Source organism: Oncorhynchus kisutch, linkage group LG13, assembly GCF_002021735.2.
Source record: "Oncorhynchus kisutch isolate 150728-3 linkage group LG13, Okis_V2, whole genome shotgun sequence".
Lineage (NCBI taxonomy): Eukaryota > Metazoa > Chordata > Actinopteri > Salmoniformes > Salmonidae > Oncorhynchus > Oncorhynchus kisutch.
In genome coordinates this window covers 49,663,371-49,686,544 of record NC_034186.2, presented here as the reverse complement: position 1 = coordinate 49,686,544, position 23,174 = coordinate 49,663,371, and the positions used below count along the sequence as shown (strand labels likewise).

The window sequence follows — 23,174 nt, the reverse complement described above, 5'->3', positions numbered from 1 at the left end:
AACAAATGTTGGACCTTCAGGAAACCAACCGCATAGACAGCTATAGCGGCTGTTTTCAAACTATTAAGTAGCCTACTTAGCAACTAGCTATTCCGTCAACTGTAGCCTATCATATTATTGCCAAAAACGAATTGAATAGACTACGCAGTTGTAGTCAACCCACAGGGATGAAGGATAGTCATCACATATCTAAAAATCAAACCGCAGCCTGTAGCTCACCTCTTTGTAGGAAAAAGAGGTTTGCTAATTGCTACCCAGTGTAACATCACCACTCCATTCCACTGATAACATCTAGAGAGCATCATCACTCGCATCCATTGTGCTTGAACGCCAACAGAGCATCAATGGAGATCAAGGTGGACAATACACCGTCACTGATTTAAGCGGTAAAAACAAAATAAATATGTACGAAAACTAATAAAAAATTACATTTGGAAAAAAGTTGTTAAAAATCTATATTTTCAATGGCAGTGTCTTAGTGATTGCCAAGTTAAAACCACGTTCATTGTGTTTTGCAGGAAATTATTCCATCTCTGTTTACTCTACCATGTTGCTTCATACCTTCTCTCCTGACTCATGAATTGCCCTCCTCTTGTTTGGAAATCGGTTACAATCGATTTAATATAGCTAGGTTACTCAGCCATTTCCTCATCACTTTTTCCCAGGCTCCCATCGAAACTTTCTTTACCGGAATGACCGGAAACAACCCGGAGGGCATTTTGGTAATAGTAGTTCTTGTGTAAAACCGCAGGCAGGGTATCTCAATTGGCCTACTATGGATGGTAGTCGCAAATAGAATCTTCCTCCGATTAGAAAGACTTCAATACCCAGCAAGCATTGTAAGGAAAACAGTCCAAGCGCACTGTTATAACTGTTTTCGTAATCTAAAATCATCATGATGTTCCTCAATGAAATAATGCATTGCAGCTGAATGTTACAAGACAGTATTCTATGTTTCAATGTCAGTGATGTTTAATTCAATACTTTCATATTTTTATCATCACAAAAGACCCAAGATATGCTGGTCTCATAAGCTTTCAGAGCAACTTAAGCACAACTGGAGCATAGACAACTCTAAAGATAAATGTGTTTTAAGATCTTTTGATTGAGTCAAGCTTGAAATCATTTTAGCAAAAGACAAAGCTCTCGATGTACTACACTCTTATGGGGGGAAAAAGGGGGTTAACTAGAACCATAAGATGTTCTACGACTGTCCATGTAGGATAACACTTTTTTGGTTCCAGATAGAACCCCTTTTGGGCTAGGTAGAACCCTTTTTGGTATCAGGTAGAACCGTTTTATGAACTAAACGTGTTCTACCTTGAACCAAAAAAAGGATTCTCCTACAGGGACAACTGCAGAACCTGCTTTGAACCCTTTTTCTAAGAATGTGCAGGTTTAGGCATAAGTCTTACTTTATGTCGAACAATTGTATTCTTGTTTTATATGTAACAAATATACAGAATGGTCATATCAACTGTAATAGCCTAACTGTTGCCATGAATAGAACAAATATATATTAAGTCAGCTTATCATATTGAAGGGAATTTTTAGATTGAAGGTACATTGGATTGAATCAGACCAAGTAGGCTACAGAATAGCTAAAGTCTGTAAACTCTCTGCAAGCTTCAACTTCCATTTACATTGGACATACAGCCTCATCTAGTGGCTGAATTGTAGTAAATCGTTTACTGCCTCCTGAACATGCTGCTTATTTTCTTGATGTTGTAGTCATACTCTAGGAATGATCTTGTGGCATGTGATGTGAAGGGAAGGCAAGGCAGGAAGGACTAACAGAGTATGAAACAAAGTGTTGGATCAGCTGGAAACTGCGGCAGAACAAATACACTAGTGTTTTTATTGGCCATAATAGATTTCAGAGGGAATATCTTTTGGTATAACAGAACTCATAATTTTCCATAATCACAATTTATTGTATATATATTTTTTGCCTAAATGCCATGTGTCTTATTGGAAGGTTTATGGTCGGACACTGAATTGAAAACAGATCATACGTGGACATGTTTTTCCTTTGGTTAAAAATAAATGATTGATTTTTGTTTAACAAAGGAATGCAATGATGACTACTGAAAACAAATATTTTAACCTTTACAACATGCACATCTGATCAAATGTACTACTCCGTTGGTACTCTCTAAAAGGTTCCCCACAGCTAGAACTAAATGGAGGATGTTTTTTGAATACATATTCTTGTATTTTGAAACCCGTTATGCACTTGACTAAATCATTGCCCAATCATGTGTCAACAACTTTTCCATGTAACTTTCTCAAGGAAGAAGCATTTTTAAGTCTGTTAATCTGATTCCAGCTTGATGGTTGTTCTTAGATTGAGTAATCAGGCATTGGACAGTATTACACCTCCTTAGATATGAGCATGTGCCCTTTGCTCTGATAACATTCCCACGCCTCTTTCTACCTAACAACAACAACAGCAACATTAAGGTACAGTATAGCAGAGTTAGGCTCACTACTGTATTTCTTATTTCTTCAGAACTCTGTCTGAGGTGTTGATGGAACACTGCAGCCAGATGTTTTGTCCAACATAACAAAACATGATCTGGTTCCCTGGTGTTAGAAAAACATCAGAACATAGTGAAGGCAAGAGACAGATATGTGTTGTGATAGGTTGTTTCAGGTGTTCTTGTGCTGTATCAGGTTGCCTTTGCATGTTATGAGACATTATTTCTTCCAGTGGTCCTCCTACATACTTGCACCAATAATAGTATGCAGCGGGTAGAATGGATTAGGTCATAATCTAGGCAGGAATGTCTATGTTCGGGGACCAGGCCAGCTGCAGAGATTTAATCACTGGCTGCAGCTGGATAGCAGGACAACCAGGGCTGGCTCCAGGTATAAGCAGCATAAGCGGTGGCCTAGAAGCGCTCTAGGGGTCCCCCGACCCAAAAACAATTGTAATTTTTTTTAGGAACTCAGTCAGAGTCTCAACTTATTCTTTATATATAGAATAGTAGGTGCAATTTCAAAATGTGGATGTGCATCAGCAGTATTTCTCTTGTTATGTTAATCACTGACAGTCACTCAATTAGCCATGCCAGCTAACAATGTTTTGATAGATAAGTTAGTCTAGCCATCTATCTACTGTAAACTTGTAGTAATCGTGCCCGAATACCGACCTGACTTTCAGACTCAATGTTCGATTTTTTTTTAAATCTCCAGAAGTTGACTCCTTTTTGAAAGACATTGCTAATGCTACAACTTAGCTCACTAGCCACACACATAAACAACACTGAATGGTTGAGAGTGGGAGTGAGAGGTTACGTGATTGACTGCCTGTACGCGCCATTTGTATCAATAAATCACTCAGAAAATGTTTTGTGTGGTAATTATTGATATATTTACTGTTTTATTAGCGTTTTTCAATTACCAGTGATAAATCATTCAGTACGATTCTTGCATAGATTGTAATGGGCAAATAGTATGTTTAAAATACGTTTTTGAAGGTTGTACTGATTATGATGAGCTAAGCTAATTCCAGCTATGTGTGGAGCCATGTTTGTTGACATACAATGCATTCTGGGTTTCACGTAATCATCTGTCGGGACCAAAGATGCTATAACAAAATGAGGTGAGTAAGGGTTCACTCATTTTTTGAGAACTTCAGGAAGTGAATGGTGGGATATGAACGATGGGATATGAACGACCCCTTCAACATGCATACTATAAACAGACCAAACTTGTCTTGCGCACTGAAACTAATCATCGTCGGATTACTTTCGTTTTCTAGATAGTGTTTTACTCATTTATTTCGATCAATGGTGAGCTCACCCGTGATGTGATTAATTATACATAGTAATTGCTATTAGCTCATTCATATTGTAGTGTATGTCAGCCAAGAGTTAGCAAATATGACCGCCTGTGTTCAGTTAGCACTATGACAAATGTAGCCTACATTTTTACGGTTTGGATGATTGTGTTATGCAATAGATACTTATGTGAATATCTGAACACTGCATCCAAAAATAAACTGCTCAATTCTGGACATAACTTTGTAAGGACTGTGTTTGTGTAAATAGTTTCTGAAAAAAGTGTGGCCAGCTCAAATGCTGATTGTTGCGTCATTCGAACCTTGCCGTTCTAAGTAAGCATTCTAAATAAGCGTTCTAACCACACGGGTGTGATGTACGCTTCAGGGACCACTGTAGAGTGGTACGTGTGAAAGGGTTAAGACATGAAGGTCAGTCAATAAGGAAAAAGTTAAGAACCTCGGAAAGTTTCTTAAAGTGTAGTCACAAAAACCGTCAAGTGCTATGATGAAACTGGCCCTCATGAGGACCGCTACAGGAAAGAAAGACCCAGAGTTACCTCTGCTGCAGAGGATAACTTAATTTTCAGCCCAAATAAATGCTTCAGAGTTCAAGTAACTGTAAGGACAGACGCTGGGAGATGAGAAGCAAGTACAGGGAGTGAATGTTTAATGAATAAACAGACAGTAAACAAACCACGAACTGCGTCTGGACAAGGGACACAACGACATTAATAATGCTGACTCGGGAAAGAAACTGAAGAAGTGACAGATATAGGGGAGGTAATTAATAACGTGATGGAGTCCAGGTGAGTCCAATGAAGCTCTGACGCGTGTAAAGATGGTGACAGGTGTACGTAATGATAAGCAGCCTGGCGACCATGAGCACCAGGGAGGGGGCCCTGGAGCAGACGTGACAGTAACAGACACATCTCAACATCAACTGTTCAGAGGAGACTGTGTGAATCAGGCCTTCACAGTCGGATTTCTGCAAAGAAACCACTACTAAAGGACACCAATAATAAGAAGAGACTTGCTTGGGCAGAGAAACATGAGCAATTGACATTAGACCGGTGGAAATCTGTCCTTTGGTCTGATGAGTCCAAGTTTTAGGTTTTTGGTTGCTGTTCGTTGAGAGATGCGGAGTAGATGAACGGATCTCCACATGTGTGGTTCCCACCGTTTAGGAGGAGGGGTGAGGGTGCTTTGCTGGTGACACTGTGATTTATTTAGAATTCAAGGCACACTTAACCAGCATGGCTACCACAGCATTCTGCAGTGATACATCATCCCATCTGGTTTGCGCTTAGTGGGACTATCATTTGTTTTTCAACAGGACAATGACCTTCAGGCTGTGTAAGGGCTATTTGACCAAGAAGGAGAGTGATGGAGTTCTGCATCAGATGACCTGGCATCCACAATCACCCGACCTCACCCCAATTGAGCTGGTTGTGGATGAGTTGGACCGGAGAGTGAAAGATAAGCAGCCAACAAGTGCTCAGCATATGTGGGAACTCCTTCAAGACTCTTAAACATTCCAGGTGAAGCTGGTTGAGAGAATGTCAAGAGTTTGCAAAGCTGTCATCAAGGCAAAGGGTGGCAACTCTGAAGAATCTAAAATATATTTTGATTTGTAAAACATTTTTTGGGTTACTACATGATGTGTTTTTTCATAGTTTTGATGTTTTCACTATTATTGTACAATGTAGAAAATAGTAAAAATACAGAAAAACCCTTGAATGAGTAGGTGTGTCCAAACTTTTGACTGGTACTGTACACATTGCCGGCCGTCAAGCAGCAGAAAGGAGGCACAGATTTTGGGCTGTTTGCTATTGGAAAAGGTTTAACCCTCTGCAGAGGTGAGGAACCCTCTATGGCACGATACCATCAGAAATCCATGGGGGTATTTTACTCCCTGCTCTGCTGAGGAGTATTTTTCTCTGCTCATACAGGCGTAATAAATCCCGAGCTCACTAATTTGATGGACATTTATTTTAAATATGAATAATTTTTTAATTGGGATTTATCAGGGGTGCTGCATCAATCTACCGCCTATGCTGGTGCAGGAGCAAGCATTTTCATGTGTCTTCTTTGTCTCATGTCATCAATGTCCGTGAATTTGTCTATCCATGGTGTCCGTTGTCCGTAATCTGTTTTGTCTGTTTTCCCCACTCTTGTTGTCACTCCTTGGCCGGCTCCCCGTCTCAAGGTGAGAGGTATTTTACAACATTACATGCCTTGTCATTTGCATGTTATTGTAAATAACTTTAATCATGTTGTAATAAATGTTTTTCATTTGTTTAAATATGAGTTTTCTTGCAGACATTGGCAGTGTGAAAGTTGGTTAATTGGTTGGCAAGTACACTTGAAGTCAGATGTTTACATACACCTTAGCCAATTACATTTAAACTCAGTTTCTCACAAGTCCTGCCATTTAATCAGAGTAAAAATTCCCTGTCTTAAGTCAATTAGGATCACCACTTTATTTTAAGAATGTGAAATGTAAGAATAATTGTAGACAGAATTATTTATTTCAGCTTTCATTTCTTTCATCACATTCCCAGTGGGTCAGAAGTTTACATACACTCAATTAGTATTTGGTAGCATTGCCTTAAACCATTTAAACTTGGGTCAAACGTTTCGGGTGGCCTTCCACAAGCTTCCCACAATAAGTTGGGTGAATTTTGGCCGATTCCTCCTGACAGAGCTGGTGTAACTTAGTCAGGTTTGTAATTCTTCTTGCTCGCACACGCTTTTTCAGTTCTGCCCACAAATTTTCGATAGGATTGAGGTCAGGGCTTTGTGATGGCCACTCCAATCCTTTTTCCTCCAAACATAATGATGGTCATTATGGCCAAACAGTTCTATTTTTGTTTCATCAGACCAGAGGACATTTCTCCAAAAGTACTATCTTTGTCCCCATGTGCAGTTGCAAACCGTAGTCTGGCTTTTTTATGGAGGTTTTGGAGCATTGGCTTCTTCCTTGCTGAGCGGCCTTTCAGGTTATGTCGATATAGGACTCGTTTTACTGTGGATATAGATACTTTTGTACCTGTTTCCTCCAGCATCTTCACAAGGTCCTTTGCTGTTGTTCTGGGATTGATTTGCACTTTTCGCACCAAAGTACGTTCATCTCTAGGAGACAGAATGCGTCTCCTTCCTGAGCAGTATGACGGCTGCGTGGTGTTTATACTTGCATACTATTGTTTGTACAGATGAACGTGGTACCTTCAGGCGTTTGGTAATTGCTTCTAAAGATGAACCAGACTTGTGGAGGTCTACAATTTTTTTCTGAGGTCTTTGCTGATTTCCTATGATGTCAAGCAAAGATGCACTGAACTTTAAGGTAGGCCTTGAAATACATTCACAGGTATTTGACTCAAATTATGTCAATTAGCCTATCAGAAGCTTCTAAGGCCATGACATAATTTTCTGGAATTTTCCAAGCTGTTTAGAGGCACAGTCAACATGTATGTAAACTTATGACCCACTGGAATTGTGATACAGTGAATTATAAGTGAAATTATCTGTCTGTAAACAATTGTTGGAAAAATTACTTGTGTCATGCACAAAGTAGATGTCCTAACCGACTTGTCAAAACTATAGTTTGTTAACAAGAAATTTGTGGAGTGGTTGAAAAACGAGTTTTAATGACTCCAACTGTCACGTTCTGACCTTAGTTCCTTTTTTATGTCTTTGTGTTAGGTTGGTCAGGGTGTGAGTTGGGGTGGGTAGTCTATGTTCCTTTTTATATGTTGTTATATTTCTATGTGTTTGGCCTATTATGGTTCTCAATCAGAGGCAGGTGTCGTTCGTCTCTGATTGAGAATCATACTTAGGTAGCCTGTTTTCCCCATTTTGGTTGTGGGTGTTTAATTTCTGTTTAGTGTCTGTTCACCTGGCCGAACTGTTTTGGTTTCTCTTCGTTGTTATTTTGTGTAGTGTTCAGTTTTTCAATTAAAATATGACGAACACTTACGACGCTGCATTTTGGTCATCCTCTCCTTCCACCAACGAGAATCGTTATACCAACCTAAGTGTATGTAAACTTCCGATTTCAACCGTATATAGCACAGGTAACTGTCTTGTATTGTAAGTAACGTTTTCAAGCATGTAAATATTTGTATATTTTTTTTCTGAGTTTGCTTTCTGGTGAATATTTGAATGAATTGGCTGTGAATGTTCATTGCAAGTAATAAAATATTGACTGAAATTGACTGTTCATTTCCTTACTTGTCTTTAAAACCCCTTCTCCCTGGCAATTAATATTTTGTGCCCAATTACAAATCAAACTTTAGAGCAGGGTTGGTTTGGAATTGGACATCGGTTTCTAGTTAGTGTTTGCATATCTGGAGGTTCTAGATTTGTGTAAGTAATATGGCAGAAGTGTCCGAGAGCCCATTACACAGCAGGGTGGAGTCATCACCATATTGCGACACCTATCCATGCCCCATCAGGTCAAACACTGAAATTATACAGTAGGGGGTTAAGGGCCTTAATTAAACTGGTTTGAATTTGTATTGTAATTTTATAAGCCTTCTCTCAGTCTTACTCACATTGGTTACAGAGAGCGAGATCACACAGTCATCTGAAAGACATAGCAACTGGATACCGCCTTTCTAAATACTCTGCACTGATGACTGACCTACTGTAATTCAGCCAACGTCAACCCAGTCACAGGGACAACAAGTGCAAGTGTACAGAAGATTTTCTACGGGGTTATTGGGGTCGCTTTGCAAAGCAGCCAAATCGGGGACAATAAGAGTGCGAGGCATTTATCCGGGGGAGTAGAACGGGGGCAAAAGTAACTTTGTTTGTTTGGGTTGTTGAGGAAACAGCCCTTCCTGTTTTGGAGACCACCATGTAAAAGGCAAAGAGTTACAGAGGTTGTCTGGGGTTGGATAGGAGGTGGAGAGCCAACTGTACACTCTATACTGAGTGTATTGTATACTAGTCTCACAGAGTCAGGCAAACTAGTGTGTCCATATATTGTATGTATGCTGGCATGTAACAGTATACAAGCTGTTTTACTGCAGGCTCCCTTATCCAAGCTTTGAAACCAGATTACATTGGAGGATCTAAAATGATTACCAATAGTCACTGTTTTCTATCTCATCAATGCAGTCATGAAACATTCATCATTTTCCCATGATGAACCTTCATGCCACAATTTCTTTCAGAATCTCATTCTGAAAGAGATGACTGACTACGTTATGATGAAACATTATCTTACATTTTCTCCTTATTTCCTAACCGATATGAAAGACCTCTTTGAAAAGGACAATCTGACACGATCATCTATCTGACATTATTTCATTGGAATGCTTGGAATTGGAATGCTGACAAATTGTTATATCATCAGTTACAGAACTATACAGACTTTCTAAGCCTGTGTGTGTGCCCTCCTGACCCACTGCCAATCATTTTGGCTCTAATATCAAATTAGTTGTGAAGAATGAACAAACTGCATACGCTTCACTTGATTTATTAATGCACTGTAGTTGTAAGCGACTGCAAGCCTTAACAAGGCTGCATTTGATTTTCGTACCCCGCTAGTTACATATTCACAGAATTCATGAATTTACTAATGTACTGACATACTAGAGTGGATGACTTACGTGATAATGTACCCTTATTTCTTGTACATACTTGAACAAGTACATTATAATAAATTTTTTGATTAATTCCTTGAACATTAGGTTTGATGGTACATTAGGTTGTAGAATGTAAGAGTGACACATTGATATTAGTGGCAATAATAAATCAAGTGAACAAAAGAGCATGAACCAACTATACCAACATATCTCCTCAAACCAAAATGTTGGAAATAATGTCAGCTCAGTAACTTTTGAGGTAAGCTAGTAATTTACTTCTCTCAGAACGCAATATCTTAGAATAGTCTTCAATCAATGCATTATCTCCTCTTGTCAGTTTAGGCTAACTGAACACAGGAAGGATGAAAGTGATGTGAGTGTCTGTAGTTTGAAGCCTGGCTTATACAGTAGGTCCTTTAGAGACTTACAGCACCATGGATAAAGTTTAGCCAGCCCAGTAGAGGCACAGACAGATGCAAGATTCTGCTGCCAGCTGATTTAAAATCCACGATGCAGGTTCTCATAGGAAATCACTTCACAAGGTCACAGTATAGCTGTTCATTGTTACTAATGAATAGAATGTAGAAGTGGGTTAACATAAACCATTGAGTGGCATGCTGTTTTCATATATAAATATTGTTGGGTACTTTTGCTTACAGATCGTATTGGGGTATGACAAAAGTGCACCTTGGCAACAGCCAAACGGGGAGAAAACATTACTCACCTCATTATCAACCCTCCGCTACTTCATATCACTTCCTCTCATTGACCAACAACTAGCCTGCTACTTCCTGTAATTTCTCCCTCAACTTTGGATGAAAAGGAATGGGAGAAAGCATCCTGTTTTTCTGTGTAGAACCAATATGACCATTGTTAGGTTCTAATTAACCTATTAAAACTCACGGACGCTTAATAAAGCACAAACCAAGTTTATTCACCAATTGAATCGATACAGCTGCATAAGACAAAATACATATTCACACAAGCACTGATATTTAACCCTTCTCCTACTCTGAGTCTCCTCCTACACATCTGAACAGCCAATGCATCTCTGTTGCTAGACAGAACCTAAGTGTTATCTGTTCTTCCTCACTTCATCCGACCTGACCTCTGCCCCGAAGTGCTCACTCCTTCCCAACTCACGGCTGTCATGTTGACTCGTACCAGACTATGTCTTTTCTCCTTCCATAGGATCCCCGATGGCTAACAATAACATATCTGGACAGACTGTAAACGTTATACAGTTCCCTCTCTCCCTCAGTGACATGAATAAGTATATTTCATATTCTCATAATCCAACACCATTACAGAGCAAACCGGAAGGTTTACCCAGCCGATGAGTAACACTGGTAATCAAATATCTAGGGTACATTTTAGACACTTCCTGTGTCACTTTCAGAATTACAGGAATGAAAATGATCTGAGTTTTGTGACCCTTGTTGCAGTAGAACATGTTTGAGTATAGCAGGTTACTTTAAATGGAGCAGGGTTTTGGCAGAGGATAGATTTCAGTTGCAGAACTGAGTGAGAAATATTTACACCAATGTACAGTATAAGAGTATATTATGGGACATGGTGTGATCTTGTTGCCCTCTGATCTATTGTCGTTGTGGTGACATGAGGAAATGGCACCCGGCCCTGCTCTTGATGGAAGGAAGACTATGTTGGGGCCTGTCTGGAGAGCCTGGACACAGGGATACTCTGCAGTAGATGTATGACAACAAGTATGACAGGAATGGGGCTGATTGCATCACACTGCCAAAGGGGAGATAGATTACTTGAACGTCATTTCATTAAAAACCCCAGTAAGACGATTCCCAGTGTTACTCATCGTCTCAGCAATAGGCCTATGTCCTACAGGTCAGCGAGGGGTCATGGTAACTAAGAATGGGGGGTGCAGGACACTACCGCAATGACACATTTGGTCATAGGAAATGTGCCAAGAAATCCTTATGACAACAGAAACTGACCTGCTTTTGAAGGGAAAATCCTTTTTTTTTTTTTTTTTATAAATTTGAGGTTTTGAATTCCTTGGACATTTATCTACCTTGGGTCTCCGTTTGAACTAAGAGCAGTGTTTGCATTGGCTTGAGAGACTGGGAGAAGTTGAAAATACTATACACAAACAGAAAAATCACATTTCTCGATCATTTGCTCCATGTGGCATATACAGTGCCTTGCGAAAGTATTCGGCCCCCTTGAACTTTGCGACCTTTTGCCACATTTCAGGCTTCAAACATAAAGATATAAAGTTTTATATCTTTATGTTTGAAGCCTGAAATGTGGCAAAAGGTCGCAAAGTTCAAGGGGGCCGAATACTTTCGCAAGGCACTGTATCAGCATGTGAGGGTATTTTTCAAAACAGTTATTGTTATTAGTTTGCTTCCTAGTAAAGTGAATGGAGAATCCTAATGTATAGGTCTATTGGAGAGCTAAAATATACCATATTTACGTAACAATTCAATATTACAGCATTTTCTTCCTCACTACAGACATGTTACATCATAAGCTAATTTCTATAGTATCCTTTCAACGTTTCACATTCTGGTGAGATTCAGTGGCTTGTGGTGTTAGTTCAAAATGTTGTTCTACACCCCTGCCAAATGAACAGTCATATACTGTACATTGAATAGGCCATTTCTAAACTATGTAATCTCACCTATTCCTGCATGCAGTGCAGGGAGTTCTGATAATAAAGATCACTCTTCACACAACTCTAAAGTTACCTTTTACTTTTCCACACATACCTCATAAATTAACAATACATACAGTATGATGTGGAGTGATTTATATGATTCCGTAAATTCAAAGTGCTCAGTCATTGCTTATTAGGTGTTTCCCTTTCTGTCCCAGTTATTGATCTAAGTATATACCAGGGGGAAAAAAACCCAGGCAACTTGTTTGACTGAATATGCTTCCTGTCTCTTATCCCATGGGCTAGACGTGTTCTGTATCACACCATAAAACAATAACACAGGAGAATCGGCCACATGACTTGGGTGCAATTCCTCGTCCCTTGACATTTCCTTTATAATATGTTCTGTTGCAGGGTTATAAACCAAAGAAGACTGACAACTCCATTCTGCCTGCACTCCTTGACCCATCAGAATATTTATAATGGAACTATTACACTGTGTTGCAGGTAAACGTACATCTAGTCAACGCAGTCAAATAAGGAGAGTCTGACAAGTATTTTGTATAATTCAACTATTCATTTGTTTATTATTACACACTGCTTCACACAGTCACTCAATACAGAAGTGGTCGAAATCAATTTAATACAACAATATACCGTATGTTTCAATGTTATGTATTTTTTACTCCCACCCACCTAACCATACACACATATACACTGACTGTACAAAACATTAAGGACACCTGCTCTTTCCATTGCATAAACTGACCAGGTGAATCAAGGTGAAAGCTACGATCCCTTATTGATGTCACTTGTTAAATTCACTTCAATCAGTGTAGATGAAGGGGAGGAGACAGGTTAAATAAGGATTTTTAGGCCTCGATACATCTGAGACATGGAGAGACATGAGACATGTGTGCCAATCAGAGGGTAAATGGGAAAGACAAAAGATCTAAGTGCCTTTGGACAGGGTATGGTAATAGGTGCTAGGCTCACCGGTTTGTGTCAAGAACTGTAACGCTGCTAGGATTTTCACACTCAACAGTTTCCCGTGTGTATCAAGAATGGTCCACCACCCAAAGGACATCCAGTCAACTTTACAACTCAATATTAGGAAGGTATTCTTAATGTTTTGTACACTCAGTGTATAATCCTAAACATTGCACCTTTAAATGACCTCAGTCATTTCCCTTGATGAATAACCTGCATGGCAATCATAATATGTTGTTATTATACAAATCAAATAAAGGAGAGATTAAATATGTTTGGCAAAATAATGAGAAAAACAGTGGCTATCTCATACATAATTTTGATGATCGTATCAGTCATATTCTCCCTGTTACATTCTTTCCATCATGACAGCAATGGTCTGCCACTGGTTTGAACACAGACAACCAGCATAAACACATCAAGTGTTCTTTCCTCTACAGCTACCTGGCCAGAGTCTGCCAGTAGCATGGACCATCCTTGTCCCTCCTGGCCCTAACAAACATTTTGCTGCACAAACACCCTGTATGTATCATGCCTGATCCATCCCTCAAGGTTTGGATCTAGTGTCTATTCTCTGTCTTCAGGCCTCTGTCCCATTTTGCTTTCCAACCTCTCCTTATGGGTGCAAACCAACAAACAGACAGGCAGTCCCACCGGTCTGTGGCCTTCCTGCATGTGACACATCTCTCTATCAGCAGCCCTTTGTTCTGCTCCTCTCAATGTTAGAGTGTCATTTGTTCTGGTACTCGCTCTTCACTCCTCACTGTCTGCCACACAATGTTGTTTAGCGCTCATTAAGCCCAGGGGCCCTGGCTGCTTCCTTCCTGGGTGGAAAGGCCCATCCCCTGGCTCTCACAGAGGCTCTGACCATAGATCTTTGGAGGAAAGAGACACTGGTCAGCAACATAATAACAACGGTCATCTTGTTGTACAATATTAAATAATTCTGTGTACAGCCTATGCTTCATTTGAAGACCAGAATAGCAAACAGCTGTTTCAAGCTCATTAAGGAAAGTCAAAAGGTTGGGGAGCTCTTAATTGAGCTCTGGGTGAAGAGTTATCTGAGCTGCACACAAGAAGAGAGAGAGATGGGGGCAGACTGGCCTACAGAGCTAAGCGCAGGCAAAATCTTAGAGGAAATCCTAGTTCAGTCTGCTTTCCACCAGACACTGGGAGATGAATTCACCTTTCAGCAGGAGAATAACCGAAAACACAAGGCCATTTCTACACTGGAGTTGGTTACTAAGAAGACAGGGAATGTGGCCAAGTTACCATTTAGACTTAAATCTACTTGAAAATCTATGGCAAGACCTGAACACAATATCCCATAACGTTGAAGTGAACATTTTTACAAATTAATAAAACATGAAAAGATTAAATGTTTTGAGTCAATAAGAATTTAACCCCTTTGTTATGGCAAGCCTAAATACGTTCAGGAAGAAAAGTGTGCTTAACAAGTCACAATAAGTTGCATGGACTCACTGTGTGTGCAATAATAGTGTTTAGCATGATTTAGGAATGACTACCTCATCTCTGTACCAAACACATACAGATACAGTGCCTTGCGAAAGTATTCGGCCCCCTTGAACTTTGCGACCTTTTGCCACATTTCAGGCTTCAAACATAAAGATATAAAACTGTATTTTTTTGTGAAGAATCAACAACAAGTGGGACACAATCATGAAGTGGAATGACATTTATTGGATATTTCAAACTTTTTTAACAAATCAAAAACAGAAAAATTGGGCGTGCAAAATTATTCAGCCCCCTTAAGTTAATACTTTGTAGCGCCACCTTTTGCTGCGATTACAGCTGTAAGTCGCTTGGGGTATGTCTCTATCAGTTTTGCACATCGAGAGACTGACATTTTTTCCCATTCCTCCTTGCAAAACAGCTCGAGCTCAGTGAGGTTGGATGGAGAGCATTTGTGAACAGCAGTTTTCAGTTCTTTCCACAGATTCTCGATTGGATTCAGGTCTGGACTTTGACTTGGTCATTCTAACACCTGGATATGTTTATTTTTGAACCATTCCATTGTAGAATTTGCTTTATGTTTTGGATCATTGTCTTGTTGGAAGACAAATCGCCGTCCCAGTCTCAGGTCTTTTGCAGACTCCATCAGGGTTTCTTCCAGAATGGTCCTGTATTTGGCTCCATCCATCTTCCCATCAATTTTAACCATCTTCCCTGTCCCTGCTGAAGAAAAGCAGGCCCAAACCATGATGCTGCCACCAACATGTTTGACAGTGGGGATTGTGTGGTCAGGGTGATGAGCTGTTTTGCTTTTACGCCAAACATAACGTTTTGCATTGTTGCCAAAAAGTTCAATTTTGGTTTCATCTGACCAGAGCACCTTCTTCCACATGTTTGGTGTGTCTCCCAGGTGGCTTGTGGCAAACTTTAAACAACACTTTTTATGGATATCTTTAAGAAATGGCTTTCTTCTTGCCACTCTTCCATAAAGGCCAAATTTGTGCAATATATGACTGATTGTTGTCCTATGGACAGAGTCTCCCACCTCAGCTGTAGATCTCTGCAGTTCATCCAGAGTGATCATGGGCCTCTTGGCTGCATCTCTGATCAGTCTTCTCCTTGTATGAGCTGAAAGTTTAGAGGGACGGCCAGGTCTTGGTAGATTTGCAGTGGTCTGATACTCCTTCCATTTCAATATTATCGCTTGCACAGTGCTCCTTGGGATGTTTAAAGCTTGGGAAATCTTTTTGTATCCAAATCCGGCTTTAAACTTCTTCACAACAGTATCTCGGACCTGCCTGGTGTGTTCCTTGTTCTTCATGATGCTCTCTGTGCTTTTAACGGACCTCTGAGACTATCACAGTGCAGGTGCATTTATACGGAGACTTGATTACACACAGGTGGATTGTATTTATCATCATTAGTCATTTAGGTCAACATTGGATCATTCAGAGATCCTCACTGAACTTCTGGAGAGAGTTTGCTGCACTGAAAGTAAAGGGGCTGAATAATTTTGCACGCCCAATTTTTCAGTTTTTGATTTGTTCAAAAAGTTTGAAATATCCAATAAATGTCGTTCCACTTCATGATTGTGTCCCACTTGTTGTTGATTCTTCACAAAAAAATACAGTTTTATATCTTTATGTTTGAAGCCTGAAATGTGGCAAAAGGTCGCAAAGTTCAAGGGGGCCGAATACTTTCGCAAGGCACTGTAATTGCAAGGTCCCTCAGTCGAGCAGTGAATTTCAAACACAGACTCAACCACAAAGACCAGGGATGTTTTCCAATGCCTCGCAAAGAAGGGCACCTTTTGGTAGATGGGTAAAATACAAATAAAAAGACGATATTGAATATCCCTTTGAGCATGGTGAAGTTATTAATTACACTTTGGATGGTGTGTCAACACACCCAGTCACTACAAAGATACAGGCATCTTTCCTAATTCAGTTGCTGGAGAGGAGGGAAACCGCGCAGGGATTTCACCATGAGGGTTTAATGAGAGTTTAATGTCTGTGATAGGAGAAAACAGATGATGGATGTACAACATTGTAGTTACTCCACAATACTAACCTAATTGACAGAGGGAAAAGAAGGAAGTCGGTACAGCATAAAAATATTCCAGAACATGCATCCTGTTTTGCAACAAGGCACTAAAGTAATACTGCAAAAAAAATTGGCAAAGCAATTAACTTTTTTGTCCTGACTACAAAGTGTTATTGGATTTGCTCCAAACATACAACACATTAATGAGCACCGCTCTCCATATTTTTAAGCATACTGGTGGTTGTATCATGTTATAGGTATGCTTGTTATCGTTAAAGGACTGGGGACTTTTTCAGGATAAAAAAATAAATGGAACGGAGCTAAGTGCAGGCAATATCTTAGAGGAAATCCTAGTTCAGTCTGCTTTCCACCAGACACTGGGAGATTAATTCACCTTTCAGCAGGACAATAACCGAAAACACAAGGCCATTTCTACACTGGAGTTGGTTACTATAAGAAGACAGGGAAGACAAGTTACCGTTTAAACTTAAATCTACTTTAAAATCTATGGCAAGACCTGAAAATGGTTGTCTAGCAATGATCAATAACCAATTTGACAGAGTTTGCAGAATTTTGACAAGAATACTGGCCAAATGTTGCACAATCCAGGTGTGGAAAGCTCTTAGAGACTTACCCAGAAAGACTCAGAGGTGTAATCGCTGCCAAAGGTGCTTCTACAAACTATTGACTCAGGGGTGTGAATACTTATGTAAATGATATATTTCTGTATTTCATTTTCAATAAATTTGCACAATTCTCTAAAAACATGTTTTTCCTTTGTCATTATGGGGTAATGTGCGATTTTTTTTTTTAAATCAATTTTGAATTCAGGCTGTAACACAACAAAAAGTAGAAAAAGTCAAGGGGTATGAATACTTTCTGAAGGCACTGTAGATACTCTTCAAACAAACTCAGATCAGTGAATTCTCACAATACCTTTGATCAAAGAATCAGGTGTGTAAAGAACTGTTGCCTCTTTTTTTTTTGCCAATTTGGCAATCTAAAGACAACTTTATTGTACACTAAAAGTTTTACTGACATCAAGGTCATATGACCAAACAATAATGTCTTTACAATATAATGTCTAACGGCTCTATCCAAGCGTGTAGCGGTACAGATTGCGCGCTAGAAAGGAGGAACAATGAGTGCATTGAGTCTCTGGGTGTCTCCAGGTGCCTGTATTTGTTTCTCTATCATCCTTAGGAACCATTAATCCCAAACTCAGCCTTTCAATTCTAGAGACTCCTAGACACTTCACTCCCCTGTCCCTTGAGCCAATCAAAACATGCAGTGGGGATTACACAGCCTGGGATTACACTGCCCCTTCGGGCACTCCGTAACATTGTGGTGCAGATTCATCCCACCACAAAGAGGGAACGCCTGTGTGATACACACAACAACACTCCCTCAAGCTAATAATAGCATCCCAGAGAAGTGAGCTATACTCTCAGACCACACCTTGAAGAGCTTCAACAGAGAGTCCCTCTTGTTCTGTGTACTCAAGTGGCTAACTAATAAAACTAGAACGAACAGTCAGTCAGTCGGTCAGTCTGTCTGAGTGATAGTGTCTTCTTGGCCATTGTTTTGACCCCAACTCACCTGTCCTGACAGAAGCTGGTGCAGGTGTGGTCGTCAGAGTCGGCACACACACAGCGACCGGCAGACCTACGGCGACGTGACAGAGGGCTGCCCAAGCCGTAAACAGTGGTCTTACTACAGAAAGGGAAAGAGAGAAAGGGAATATCAGTTTGCTCAGTCACTCTCAAGATATAACCACAATGTTTATAGACATTGTTCCTTGGCATTAATAAAATGCAGTGTTGCAAGACAGGGATGATTGCCAGAATAATGTCATATTGATACCAATGATACACAGCTAAAATAAAAAAATGGTGCAAATATTAATGTTGATATCATCACACTGTGACGTAATTGACCCACATAAGTGAATTGCTCAAGAATATGTCTGCAAAGCTGAGTAGGTATTTGTTTTACGTCTTTGATGGTGTGTTAGTGTAAGTAAGTGTATGAGCATGTGTTTCTCTCTGTGAATGCATATATTTCTGTGAGGTGTGTTTGCCCACCTTGGTGTGTTGACCCAGATGATGTCGAGATGGCAAAAGTAGTGGCATTCAGAGTCCAGCTGGTTGTTGCAGGCACAGCGTTTGGTCCGCACTCTGTGAGGTGGAGCCAGATCACTGGATTTAGGCCTCTCTGACAGTGGAAGTCCAAATCCTACATGACAGACAGAAGGATATAGCTAAGAAAGCAATCCTGGTGCATTAAGACCGTACAATCCACCAGCCAGGGTTGGGTAGGTTACATTCTAAACATAATCCTTTACAGTTACTAGTTACCTGCCCAAAATTGTTAACAGTAACATAACTTTTGGATTACCCAAACTCAGTAACGCATTCTGATTACATTCCATTACTTTTAGATTACTTTCCCCTTAAGAGTCATTAAAAGAAGACACAAATGTATGTTACCAATTGAACAACATCTATTGCAGGATAAATCAATGTTAAAGTTTACATAGCTGGGATGGGATGTTAAATTTTACTTTATGAGTTTGTTATGTAGGATTCTGCTTTCAGCTACAAATAATAATACGATTAAATTGTGTCTTTACATTAAAAACCAAAGTCATTCAGAATTCCAGTTATTCCAATAAATGTTATACCCCTTGATCTTCAAGAATAGGACTTGGAAACATGGTAAGTATTGATTAGCCAAATTGTTTTACCTGAGCATAGCCCCAAAACTAAGGATGTATTAGCCAGGCCTACTCTGTTGTTTATGATTTTGTTGTCATGGAGTACTGATTGGGCTCATTGATTCGAGTTGAAAAGTAAATGCTGCGCTCATTAAATGGCATGTTTTGAGCGCTACTGAAAAGTGCTATTTACATGTGAAAAATGAATGCAATATGCTGCATTTTCTATAGGCCTATTGTTGACCTTTTTGTTTGTGACACTTCGATATCTTGATAGTATGCAGCTGTTTAAAGGGCAAATCCACAGATGAAACAATAACAAAACGGTCACGCCGCCTCTGTTTTGGTAAAAAGCTGAGGGATGAGCCTGGAGAAATGTAATCACTCTCAGATTAATAGACAGAGCTATGGATGCAAGGACTGACTATCCATGATATTAATAGTATCGGTTTAACCGTTATGAGGCTATACAGTGTTTGATTACATTTACAATGTTTACAAACATTGGAGAAAAACAAGCTTATATTCTGGTTTCTCATGGAGTGTGACATTTGAACAAAGCTCATGAGGCATTTATAAGTTATATTCCTCAATAATAAATTGATAGATATATATAATTTATAAATCCAAAAATGGATGTAGCAGCTACATATTGCCCCTTTAAGTCTATCAAAAGTGTGCGAGTTTGAGCATGTGTCCATTAGGCCTATGGATTTTGTAAAATTTTTAATCAGCCTGAATTAGATTGAGCAATAAAAGCCCCGCTTTTATTCCATAGGCTGGGGTCTGCGCTATGCAGCTGTTGCAAGAGCACATTTTTCACTGGCTGTCCACTGGTTTCAAAAACAATGATTGATAGACAGCTTAAACTTCTTGAATTCAACCATTATTGGGTTCAAATACACATTTTAGATTTGTGAACAGCCATCCACAACAACCACAATCCATAACACGCAAAAAGCTAAATGAGAGAGCAGAACTGTGATTCACAATTACATCAATGCAGAGATCAATAATAAGTTATATCTGTATCACTGTAGACTAACCCACTGCTGTCATCCTTACCTCCAAGCGTTTATTCAAGTTGGATAATCTTTGGATGCCGACAGCAGTCGCACCATTGGAAAGCATAGCTTAGATTGTAGCCTACAAAAGCCTGTTCCTGCTCTTTTCCCGCATCCATCAAACACATTTGGTGTGTCATCATAGTAGTCTTTGACTTGTGGTCAGACTCGCTCAGATGGAACAAACTTAAACATGTGCCTTTTTTCAATGCTGATTTGAATGTCATTGAGAAAACAGAGAAGTGTCAAAGATTTTTTTCCGCAAACATCCTTTCTGAATTTAAAAGTAGTACTCATAGTAATCATCTAGTTTTTCAAAAGTATCTGTAATCTGATTACAATATTTTTGCTGTAATGTAACGGATTACAGTTTTTTGTAATCCCTTACTCCCCAACCCTGTCACCAGCCTAAATGGACACTAGACAAATGTATTATTACCGGTACTCCGCTATTTGCCTTGATCGATCACACCAGTCTAATCAATCCTTTCTGTGGAAAGCTAGTAATCATCTGTAATCTCTGTTATCTGTCTGTTCAAACATTCTGAAGGGAGTGCCAATGCCAATAGTGAAGGGCAAACAGACATCTGGAGGAGACTTCACCTCTTTATTGACCGTTTTAAGTAAGTAAGTGGGTCCCTCGATAGGAAGGGAATGTGTACTAGTGTTTCAGTGGAGTCAGTACATCTCATTTGTCCCGATACAGAGATGACCAGAATATGGAGAAACACAGCCTCTGGTATTTTCTGACTGTACAATGATAAGTCTACAACCAGCAAACAAACATTGTAATGCTCTCACAAGTTCAAGTTTAAGGTGCTTTTGACAACCAAGATCACTCAAACACAAGATAATCCATTTGCTGTGTGAGATGAAGAGGTTCTCCAGAGAATCAACATTTGAGAATGTGTACCCCTGAGCTAGTCAGCAAGGTTGAAGTGAGATGTAACACTGGTCCTAATGTGTTAACGATAAATCTTCATTGATGATGGAACAGTTGGAACGGGGCTTGGTGAAACGTGTCTCTTTGTTGCTTTGTATATCTTGTCACTGAATATAATGAGTGTGCTTATGAGTAAGTCTTTACATTGCTCTGGACAATAAAAACATGTAGTCAATGCTGCACCATGTCGTCATTGTATAGGGATATTAATTAGTTTAAATAGAAAGTCAGCCAGTGTTTTGTTGATGCAATTACATAATTTTTTATATAGTGTGTCATTCCAAAGTAATATTTTTAGGATATTTTTATATTTAGTTATGCATTCAAAAAATGATCAGTGGAAGACACTTGACCATTATTTTTCAATACTTCAATGACATGATTAAGTCTATTTTTGCTTGTGGAAGACAACAATTCCTAAGATAATTTATTATAGTAATAGCGCTGTAGTACTCACCTTCCTGAATGGACACACACACAGTGATGAGAAGGAGCAGGCTGGTGTGTGCTGACATGGTTGCTGTTGGTCTGTTTGTAGAGCTCACGGTGAAGTAGAATATCCTTAAATGCACTTTGCCAAATTATCCCAGCCGTCTTCTGCTTTGCTGCTTGCTTGTTTGTTTGCAGGTGCCTGAGAGGTGGCCCTCAATTTATAGTCCTCTTTCCCCATAATGTCACACTGGAAGTCCTGCCCCTTGTTGCTACAATGTTACACAACTCCTTCAGAGGGTTTGAGATTCCTATTATCATAGGAATCTATATTCACTCCACCCCACTACAACTCACCAACCCTCCAGCCTGCAGTTCAATGGGCAGACAACATCTGTACTTATCACCTGTAGCATGTTGCATTCACTTTCCACATGCAATTTGGTTGTGTGACATGTACTTTTGCTGTCATATTTTGAGTGATGTTTGACATATGGCGAGAGCCTGAGGGGGGAGGGTAGGAGGGAAGGAGAGGGAGGGAGTGGAAGACCATGTGGAAAAGGAAAGAGATGGCTCCTGATTGCCTGCTTTGCATGGAGTCTGCAAGGGAAGGCCAGGGTGCTGTGGAAACAATGATCAGGGGGAACATTATCCAATACAGGGGGGTTGGCAGATTGTGGTGGTGGAGAAGATGTGCATTGGGTGACAATTGACTCAATTCGGGATTGATTGACAGAACAAATTAATTCCCCATGGTGTGTTGACCAAACAATATTATTTAATTTGTTTTCTCTTTTAAAGATGAATGGAATTCCACCATCCTTACGATACTTCTTTTCTCAAGCTCTATTTATAGTATAGACAGTGCCGAAGATTGCAGTTGTAACATGTACTGTTTGAATACTGCTGGGAGTGTTACCACTAGGCCACACGGGCGCCACAGAGTAAAAATGTCATTCATACACAGTTGTGGGTCTACAGTGCCTTCAGTCTACAGTGCCTACTTTTTCCACATTTTGTTACATTACAGTCTTATTCTAAAATGTATTAAATTGTTTTTTTCCCCCTCATCAAGCTTTCACACAATACCCATAATGACAAAGCAAAAACAGTTAAGAAATGTTTGCTAATTTATATATAGAAAAAAAAGATTGCATTTACATAAGTATTCAGAGCCTTTACTCAGTACTTTGTTGAAGCACATTTGGCAGTGATTAAAGCATTGGGTATGACGCTACAAGCTTGGAACACCTGTATTTGGGGAGTTTCTCCCATTCTTCTCTGCAGATCCTCTTAAACTCTGTCAGCTTGAATGGGGAGTGTTGCTGCACAGCAATTTATGTCTCTCCAGAGATGTTCGATCGGGTTCAAGTCCTGTCTCTGGCTGGGCCACTCAAGGACATTCAGAGACTTGTCCCGAAGCCACTCCTGCGTTGTTTTGGCTGTGTGCTTAGGTTCATTGTCCTGTTGGAAGGTAAACCTTTCCTGAGCACTCTGGTGCCG

The 23,174-nt window shown here is 39.8% G+C and overlaps 2 protein-coding genes across 4 annotated transcripts in view; both read right to left on the bottom strand.

Moving 5' to 3' along the window:
• LOC109902237 (phosphatase and actin regulator 4B) overlaps positions 1–3,255 on the bottom strand; it is a 67,169-nt gene extending 63,914 nt beyond the window's left edge. The window contains exon 1 of one of the 3 annotated variants that reach the window (XM_031786477.1): positions 3,156–3,255. The gene's annotated coding sequence lies outside the window, so the exon portion shown is untranslated. Of the gene's footprint in view, positions 1–561; positions 699–3,155 lie in introns of those variants that run through there. The other 2 variants (XM_031786480.1, XM_031786475.1) reach the window with 2 other exon arrangements.
• Positions 3,256–12,570: 9,315 nt separating this feature from the next.
• Positions 12,571–21,955, bottom strand: LOC109901628 (endothelin-2-like). The gene is made up of 4 exons (XM_020497631.2): positions 21,700–21,955; positions 18,604–18,754; positions 18,119–18,232; positions 12,571–13,878 (listed from the first exon to the last, which is right to left on the bottom strand). Exons 1-4 carry the CDS (start codon positions 21,755–21,757, stop codon positions 13,788–13,790), a joined length of 414 nt encoding a protein of 137 aa, XP_020353220.1. The 5' UTR covers positions 21,758–21,955; the 3' UTR covers positions 12,571–13,787.
• Positions 21,956–23,174: the final 1,219 nt, after the last annotated feature.

Bases quoted from the DNA above. Each gene is read 5' to 3' on its own strand.
- LOC109901628 (XM_020497631.2), bottom strand. From the start codon at position 21,757: ATGTCAGCACACACCAGCCTGCTCCTTCTCATCACTGTGTGTGTGTCC. The intron at 18,755-21,699 runs GTGAGTACTACA...TCTGTCATGTAG, and splicing joins GTGTGTGTCCATTCAGGAAG to GATTTGGACTTCCACTGTCA. The intron at 13,879-18,118 runs GTGAGTTGGGGT...TTTCCTCCAAAG, and splicing joins ACCAGCTTCTGTCAGGACAG to ATCTATGGTCAGAGCCTCTG.